Raw genomic sequence first — 9,737 nt, 5'->3', positions numbered from 1 at the left:
GCTTCCGTTGCTTAGGGATGAAAACTCTCCACAAAATCTGTATGTGATCGTGGGAGAATTGTTGTTATTTGTTTTCTGTCTTTCCCTTTAAAACTGTAACCTTCCTTAGAAATTTAGGTGAAGAACAGTTCAAAATCTTAAGTGAGTTTTCATTCTTGAAAGTGTTCTGGGTTTATTAAAACCAACAAGAATTGAATTATAAAAAAATCAGTACAGAGATGGCGTACAATGCAACTGGGTACACCGTAACATAGTGATGGAATCTCCACACTTTGTACGCAGTGGTGATGGAATCCCATAACACTTGCAGAAGATGTTGTACGCAGTGTCCAATGTGCCCACACTTTGCCTTGTTTACAATGCAACTGGTTGGTTTTAACAAGAATTGGATTGTACGCAGTAAAGGATTGCCTTTAAAAGTAAGGATTGGTGTGGGCACATTGGACACTCCCCCCACCTAGCACTCATCGCAAATGGGCAGTGGAGTGCCTTTCTGCATGTCCAAGGCGTTGGAAAGTTTGAAGGATCTGTCGGCAACGTTGTGTACAACGGCAAGACCAAGGATGGCGAGGACCGCGGATGGATGCTATAGGGTTTCCGGTAAAAACTCGGTATGTTATTTTTGGTTCAAATTTTCTCAGGGGAGTAAATATAGTATACATAGTTTGCTACTTCCAGAAATATTTCTGAATTATTCAAATCATTGACGCGGAAGCATTTACGATTTCAAAAACAATCTCTTCTTGTGCAGGTGCACACTGAGAATCGACCAGCTGAACACTATGTGAGTAATGTGGGTTGGATCCCCATAATCTACGATGGTTTGAATCAATATCGCATCTACAAGAGAGAAACTTGGGGTGGCTGCATGTCAACTATCTCAACTGGCATTGGCACTTCCCCAATAGTGGAAGCAATACTCACATTAGAAGATGCCTGAGTTGCAGGGGCATTTCTACGTGAACAACCCAAATTTCTCCAAAAACAATATTGGCTAGGCAGTTCTGACCTATTGTCTATGTCTACATCAACTTCTCCCCAGCATAGGACTAGTATGGGCCATGGCCTACACTCACACTATTTTTTTTTATCAAATAATATATATATATATTTATATATTTATATTTATATTTATATATATATATATATATATGTTAAAGCAAAAGACAGAGAATGAAGAAACATTCAAAATACCAGAAAATATCATTGGTTAAACTAAACATTATGAATTGAAATTATTAATTAAATGAGGATAATATGGTAAATTCATACTTTTTCATATAAAAAAAAATTGAAATTAAAAGAAAAATCAGATAATAGATTCTATTTTTATGGAACACAAGTATCATAGCATGTACGGAGAGGCTAATATAACTTTAAGGGAAATAATGCCTACATTTTTCTTAAAAAACTACCTCAGCTTACTTTTCCTCAACTTTCTCATTTTTTTTTTCCTTCTCTCTTTTTCCCTTTCTTTTTTCCTATTTTTTATTCTTCCACTCGAGTTCACTCTTCTCTCTCTCTTCCCTTTCTTTCCTCCTCATCTCTTTTCTCTCTTATTTTTATTTTCTTCTTTTCCTCCGCAGTTATTTTCTTCTTCTTCCTATTTTCTTGTTTTTCTCTCTTCTTTGCAACAATTATTCTTCTAATTCTCTCCTTTTTTTAGTTATCATATGCATCTTTAATTTGAAATTGAGTATTCTAGGTTTAATTAGGAATGAATTATAATTTGAAAACTTTGTTGAAATTAAATTAGGGTTTTGATTTTGGAATTCGGTTGAGATGTTTGATTTGTTTTTGGTATTGTAGAGATATTTGATTAAATGCATTGATGATATTATCAAAATTAGTTTATTTTTGTAACGTGATTAGAAATACTTCGTCTAGTTTTAGTTTTTGTATTTGTTTAACTTTTATTTACAGATAGAGATGCATTTAAAGGTAAAGCTCATTACGTCCCTTAATTAACTAATTAACAAAGGAGAGATAAATTAGTTAATGAGCTTTAACTAATAAGTTAATTAGTTAAAAAATTTGTCTTGCCTTAGGAATACTTCGTCATACATAAAGCTAGGGGTGGGCATCAATCCGGCCGATCCGGTCAATCCGGCCGAACCGATTATATTGGATTGGTTTGGTTTGGTTTTGACCAAAGAAAAAGTCAACATTTTGAAAAACCGAACCGAACCGGTTTGGTTTGGTTCAGTTATGGTTTGAGAGTTTTAAAAACTGTCCTAAACCGAACCGGACCGATTATAAATCAATTTATTATTTATTTAATTTAGTTTACATGTGGCAAGGTTTGAGTGGTTATTTAAGAGTGTACCATGCACCCTGCAACACTTGATTGGACTCCAAAACTACAACTCACGGACACATCTAAGTTATCTAACCATTCTCTCTCCCTCAGAAGAGCCTCTCTCCTATCTCCCTTCCTTCGTCTCTTAACCCTAGCCGCAACTCCCTCTCATTATTTCTCCATCTCTCTCTGCTACATCTCCCTCTCCCTCTCCCTCGACGCTAACTCAAGCCAACATGATTCGAACTCGGCGAAACCCACCCATTTGTCCTCAGCGAAATCCATCTCTACAAAACCCAAGTTCCATCATCGACCACCAGGTTATGCAAGGATTGATTATGGGAATATTGTTGGTGGTGGATCGTCATCATCAGCTGGGTTTGTAAAATATGCTAGTTCTGTCTACTACTTTATTTTTTGTATTGTCTCCAATAACTGGTTATATATAAAAAGTTAGAGAGTTGAAAAATAAAATGGTATTTTCTATGAGGCCTATTTTTTTCATTTTTATGGTTGTAAAATATGCTAATCTATTTTATTGTACAAAAAGACTGTAGCATACCTTGCTTTGATTTAGTTTTGTTCATAGAATAATGTATATAAAATGTTGCTTATGTGATATTAATGCTTGATGCCTGTTCACAAGAGAGAAGATCAAATGTTGTGAACAACAAAAGAGACATGCGTGGGGAGGAAACCAACAGAGGAATCTCATGCCTCCTTAGTGTTTTTAATACCACACAAAAGCTGGTGCAGCACTTGGGAAGATACAAGTGTGGAGAATTGCCACCAAACCACCAGTCCTATTTTTTCCTTTGTAATAACTATATAATTAAGCACAATAAGATTGTATTTCTTTGAGAATCATGTTCTCTAATAATTATTATTGCTTGCAGCTTCTTTTCTTTGTATGTTTTTTCTTTACCTCTTGTATGATTAGTGAATGTTTTATGCGTTTGATATTAGGGAACTTGAGAATGAACATGTTCGGTGACACAGAGAAAATGATGTTTTCTTTTATGCTAAACCGGCCGAACCAAACCGTACCGAACCGGATATGAATGGTTTGGTTTGGTTCGGTTTTCATTTTAATTTTAGCTCAAACCGAACCACACCGAACCTTATAAGTTTAATTGGTTCAGCTGTGGTTTGAGGGTGAAACCGGACCAAACCGAACCGTGCCCACCCCTACATAAAGCGGACGAAAGCAGATTTAATTTTATCAATCCAAAGAAAGAGAAGAGAAGGCAAAACAAGAAAGAAAAAGAAAAAGAGCTGGTTTAATTGTTTTCTTTTGGAGAAAGTCATGGCTGAGGTTATTGTTACAATTGTGGCAGAAGGCTTTTGGTTCACACTTGCTCAACTTCCTATATATAAAAGGAAAATAATGTTTCCTTTAAAAATGGAAAAATAAAAATGCAAAATCCTATCAAATTAACTTTGATGGGGTGTTAGGATTGGTTCAGGTCTTTAGTATGCTCCCATAGTAGAGAAATCATAAATCCTAAAGTTATCAGGCGTGTCATTATGTTAGTGATCGGGGATAACAAAACAATAATATCCCCATTACGAGTAAGTTTTTTGCCCCCCGAGAGGAACTCTCATGCAATAAGGATAATAATTTTTGCTATCTCCAACCAATAACACAATGACATGCATGATAACTTTTTTACTTGTTATTATGTTACTGATCGAGAATAATAAAATAGTAATATCCCCATTACAAATAAGTTTTTTTCCCTAAAAAGTCATGCGTTCACATCCCTATGATACCGTTGTGCGTGAGAAAGCTGGCATATAATACTTTTGTACAACTTGCATGTGATAAAGATCTACTTTGAAAGCTGGCATGGAATACTTTTCAAAGGTGGCATTGATAGGTGGAAAGATCAGAATAATTGTGGGACAAGGTAGGGTGGAGACTTGGTTCACCGCACTTCCTATATGAACGGCACTGAGACTTCTCCATTGGTAAGTTTCTAGGCAATTGAAATGTCAGGATTTAAGTTCTTGTGTGATCACTGATCATCAATTCCTTATGGACAATTAGTGGATCTTAGTGACATCATGTAGTTCTTGCTTAATAAAATGATACTTGTGCAAATATTTTTTCTCTTTTTATCACACATACATGTGAAAAAAAACAGAGTTAGACAAGAAAAAAAAAAAAACCAAAAGGAAAAATATTGCATCTACCTCTATTTTCTTTATGTCAATGTCAATTAATGACATACTCGTGATTTAGAAAAACTAGATATGACTCTGTTTTGTTCCCGAAATGAATTTAAAGTGAAATTATTTCTTAGATTATTTCTCAATGAAGAGGAAATGAAAGACTCCTTTATCATATTTTAGTGACTAGGGTTTTTTTTTTTTTTTTTTTGGTGGCTGCGAAATTGACCACTAGTTGCAGGCCGTAAGAGATAAAGAACAAAAAATGGCAGCCAACATGAGGAAAGGGGTTGATTCTGTGTTTAACACCCATGAAAAATCCGTCAATCATAAAATTGTTGTGGAGAAGACAGTGCAGGGAGAAGGAAGAAGAGAGAGTGAAGATAGAAAGACTCCTATTGGTAATTGTGCAGTAATAGGGGATAATAAAATAGATTTAGATATATTTAATGACTTTTGTGCTTTAATTAGTGGAGAATAAAAATTTAAAATAGAGTAATGCTATACTTACCACATTTTGTATACCACATTCTCATACCACCTTATATGGCAGATGAAGTGGACAACCATATCAATTAAAAAGTGTCAATAAATCATAAAAGAGAAGAAAATGTTAAATTAATTTAATTGATGTGGTTGTCCACCTCATATACCATATAAGGTGGTATGAGAATGTGGTATACAAAATGTGATTTGGCATGCCACGTCAGATGGTATACAATTGTGGTACGAAAAAGATGGTCTCTCGAGCATTACCGGAACAGTGGCGGCAAGGAGGTGCACCTGCACCTTCGGTCGCCGGAAAAGTCCATTACAAGAGCTGGAATTGCACCTCTGCTTCAGAAATGAGATGCACATAACCCGTTCGACGAAATGCCCAAACCACCTGGGCTGGGAGAGTTCCATCGTTGTGCGCTGCGTGCGCTTGTTTTTTTTAAAACAAAGCCTGGCCAAAACGACGTCATTTTGGACCAGGCTTTATAGGAGGCGCTTATGTGTTTTTTTTTTTTTTTTTAAAATAAAAAAACCTGGCCAAAACGACGTTGTTTTGGACCAGGATTTTTTTTTTAAAAAAGTGAAAATATAAGGAAACTGATATGCTGCTGCTGCTAGGCCATTCTATTGGGCTTTTAATTTATATTATTCCTTACTTAATTGGGTTTTCATTTTTTATAATTCCATACTTAATTGGGTTTTAAGTGAGAGTTATCTTTATTCAATTGGGTTTTGGGAATTCCTTATTTAATTGGGTTTCCATTTTTTATAATTCCTTACTTAATTGGGTTTTAAGTGAGAGTTATCTTTATTCAATTGGGTTTTGGGAATTCCTTATTTAATTGGGATTGAAATTCTCTATATAAAGGACCAATTTATTCAATTGTGTATGCATCACAAGAATCCTATGTTTTTTCTTCTTCTTGAGTAATGGAACGGTACTTTCAGAGAAAGAGTTTAAATCCTCCTTCAAATAATCCTAGTAGTTCAAATCCTCCCTCAAATAATCTAGCTAGTTCCAACCCTCCTTCAAATAATCCAACTAGTTCAAATCAACCTTCAAATAATCCGCCTACTTCACATCCTCCCTTGAATTATTCGGGTAATCCAAAACATTCGCAAGTCACTAAGTTCGCTGAAATTTGGCTAATCTTCCTACAGACCCTGGACTTAGACCTCTAATGAATTATTATAATCCCAATTTTTGAGAACAAATTCGAAGAGCCTATCTGCAAAGGGGTCCTTGTCAACTTAAAAGCCAAAACGACATGGCTCAAACACTTATGGGGGAGAGTAATCGACGCTTTCTTGTGAAATGGTTTGATTCATTTGTTTGGTTGGAGTATAGTAAAGAGAAAGATGCTGCATTTTGTCTTCATTGTTATCTTTTTAAATGCGACTTTGATAAACAAGGAAAGACTGGAAACGATGTTTTCACTGAGAAAGGGTTTAAAATGACCGAGACCTCATGAAGCTTGAAGATCAACTTGGGCTTTATATTGTTGATATGCAGAGCATCACATAGTTTTCATCATTGAACAGAATTACTGATCTAGCAGAAAAATTGGTGAATATAGGAAGGAGTAGAATATACAACAATGTGTATTTACTTCTTACATTGGCTTTAGTTTTAACCATTGCAACTGCTTCGGTTGAGAGAACTTTTTCAGCTATGAATATTGTGAAAACACCATTGCATAACAAAATGGGGAATCAATGGTTGAGTGATAGCTTGGTTGTTTACATTGAGAAAGATGTTTTTTCTTGTCTTAGTAATGCAAATATAATGAAATGTTTTCATGATATGAAACCTCGTCGGCAACAATTGTAGGTTAATTGTAATGTTATTATTTTAATTAATTATGAATAACATTAGTATTGTTTAAATTATAAGGATGTTTAGTTGTCCTTTTTTTTTTCCTTTTTTTTTTGGTTTTTTGTTTTATTCTTGGGTTTTGAGCTCTTAGCTTTTAAAAATTACACCTCCGTTGAAAGATTCCTAGATCCGCCGCTGCCCGGAAAGCTTATTTTTCCACATCCTATGCAACCATTTCTCATGCATGGACTTAGGCCCAGTTTGGGACTGCTGTCACTTTAAAAAAAAGTTGCTTATGATGTGCTTTGAAAATAATTAGCTGTAAAGTAAAGCAGCTCCATGTTTTGTAAACAATATTTTTAAAGTGTTGTTAGACAAAAAGCAGTGTCAAAACCGTTAGGTAAATTTTAATATAAAATTGTTGTAACTATGAATAATGACTAAAATAGACATGATGTTAAAAGTGTTATGTACTAATCATGTGGTGGTAGTGGTAGTGATGAAGTGGAGTTGGTGGTTGTGGTTGTGGTGATGGTGGGGATGACGGTTGTGAAGGTGGTGGTGGTGGTGGTGGTAGTGGCAACATGGTGGTGGTTGTGGAGGTGGTGGTGGATGTGGAGGTGGTTGTGGTGGTAGTGCTGGTGGTGGTGGTGGAGGTGGAGGTGGTGGTGGTGGTGGAGGTAGAGGTGGAGGTGGATGAGGTGGTGGTGGATGTGGAGGTGGATGAGGTGGTGGTGGAGGTGGAGGTGGATGAGGTGGTGGTGAAGGTAGAGGTGGAGGTGGAGGAGGTGGTGGTTGTGGAGGTAGTGGCGGAGGATGAGGAGGAGAAGGATGTGGAAGTGGAGGTGGTGCCATGAATTGTGGGATTTTGAGAATTAAAAAAATTCATTAAAGGTTCATCTCTGCTTCTTTTGAAAGCAGCTTTGAAAAGCAACCCATAGCATGTTTTTAAAAGTTGTTGTCAAAAGGTCACTGCTTTTAAAATAATCGGAATATCTTATTTTTAGCAAACACCTTAAATTGCTTAACTTTAAAGTGAAGCAGGTTTTTGACGATAAAAAGCAAATCCCAAATGGGGCCTTACCAAATATGAAAAAATAATTAATTTTTCATCTCCAAGCTCCCTTTTCCCCAATTGAAGCAATATTGATGGTTGCCAAACAATTTATTGACTAGACTTATTTATTTTTTCATTCATTTATTGAGCTACTTATTAAAATAAAAACCAAGATTGAAAACCAACCACTTATTGATGGGTGGGTGTCTGGGAAGTGTTGGGCAAAGGAAGATATAAAACAAAATAAAAAAACAAATATTGAGGGAGAAGGAAATGGAGAGCTAATGAGAGAAATGGGAAGGGGAGTTGGGTAGCATGGGAAATGAATGGGTAGGAAGTGGGGCCTTTGGTAGTATGGTCACTTCCTCCTGCAATGGAGTTTTATAACATTTTCTCCTTTTATTTCTGAACAACCGAAAAATATCAACAAGTTAAAGCACTCTAATAAAAAATAATTTAAAAAAAAATACAGAAATGGGTGACCTGGAATATTCATGGTCTCTTTTTGGAGTCAATATGAAATTCATTAGATGGAGGAGATGATAGGAAAGAGATTAGAGAGACAGAACCGGGTTGGAAAGTCTATATGGGTCTCCCTTTTTGTTACTAAGACTACGAGCCGTTGGATTAATCCAACGGGTGATATGTGTTTGCTGCTCAGAGTCCCTCAAAATGTGGTCCTCGAGCACTTCTGCGAAGCTGGCATTGATTGTGGAAATTTCACAATAATTATGGGACAGGGTAAGGCGGAGACTTGGTTGACCGCACTTCATATATGAAGGGAACTGAGACTTCTCCATTGGTAAGATTATTTTATCAATCTAAAAAAACCAAAAGAAAAAAGAAAAGCTGCTAATATGGCAAAGGGTGTTGTTTCTGTTAAGATAGCAAGATTAAACAGAAAATGCAGAGAGAAGCGAATAGAAGCAGAGAGAGTTTCAGAGTAATGAAAAGAAGAATTATTGTATTCTCATTAACCTGAAGCTTAGCACAATTACAGACTTTATATCAGCTTTAGTTAGAGCCTTGTTCACATTTTCTAACCTCTCTAACCTCTCTAATATTCGTTGATCAATTACTAACAGTTCTTCCTAACTGCCTAACAATACTAACGACATCTTAACCACTTGACTCTTTAATCTTATGACATGTGGCAAGACTAAAACCATTGATATCTTTACATTCCCCCTCAATCGTAGGCTTGGAGGAGCCAAGCATAAGATTGGAACATTGGTGCTGGAATAAAGGAGCAGAAAGACCTTTAGTGAGAATATCAGCAAACTAGTCTGCAGAAGAGACATGTTGAACAAGCAAATCACCTCTAATAACTCGCCCTCTGACAAAATGGTAATCAATCTGCAAATGCTTCATTTGGGAATGGAATACTGGATTGGAAGCAAGAGAAATAGCAGAGATATTATCACAATGGATTAAAGGAGGGATATGTAAAGACACATGAAGATCACAAAATAATTGTCGAATCCAGGCAAGCTCAGCAGCAGTAATAGCAAGGGCCCTATATTCTGCCTCATTGGATGAACGAGATACAGTATGTTGTTTCTTATTTAGCCCAAGAAATAGGACTAGACCCTAAGTAAACAATAAATCCGGAGACAGATCGTCGATCATTAGGATCACCAGCCCAATCAGCATCACTGTAAGCCTGCAGATTAAGAATACCAGGTTGAAAAAGAATTCCAAAATCAAGAGTACCTTTCAAATACCTCAAGATTCTCTTAACCGCCACAACATGAGATTCCATGGGATTATGCATGAACTGACAAGCTTGATTTACTGAGAATGCAATGTGAAAGTGAGGTATTGTAGAGCTCCAACAATACTCTTGTATTGTTTCGGATGAGAATAAGGCTTTCCATCATCCTTAAGTAATCTGTGAT

The 9,737-nt window shown here is 36.2% G+C and overlaps 1 protein-coding gene across 1 annotated transcript; it reads left to right on the top strand.

Moving 5' to 3' along the window:
- Nucleotides 1-218: 218 nt before the first annotated feature.
- Nucleotides 219-940, top strand: LOC117618177. The gene is made up of 3 exons (XM_034347783.1): nucleotides 219-238; nucleotides 406-538; nucleotides 752-940. The coding sequence occupies exons 1-3, from the start codon at nucleotides 219-221 to the stop codon at nucleotides 938-940; spliced, it is 342 nt and encodes a 113-aa protein (XP_034203674.1).
- Nucleotides 941-9,737: the final 8,797 nt, after the last annotated feature.

The sequence above is a fragment of the Prunus dulcis genome, chromosome 2 (assembly GCF_902201215.1).
Source record: "Prunus dulcis chromosome 2, ALMONDv2, whole genome shotgun sequence".
Taxonomy (NCBI): Eukaryota; Viridiplantae; Streptophyta; class Magnoliopsida; order Rosales; family Rosaceae; genus Prunus; species Prunus dulcis.
The sequence above is the reverse complement of the archived record's forward strand: the minus strand, read 5'-3'. Positions and strand labels throughout refer to the sequence as shown.

What these genes read in the sequence shown, in the direction of transcription:
- LOC117618177 (XM_034347783.1), top strand. Translation starts at nt 219, where the DNA reads ATGGCGTACAATGCAACTGG. An exon ending in ATGGCGTACAATGCAACTGG is followed by an intron (nt 239 to 405) that starts GTACACCGTAAC and finishes TACGCAGTAAAG; the next exon opens with GATTGCCTTTAAAAGTAAGG. An exon ending in TTGAAGGATCTGTCGGCAAC is followed by an intron (nt 539 to 751) that starts GTTGTGTACAAC and finishes CTTCTTGTGCAG; the next exon opens with GTGCACACTGAGAATCGACC.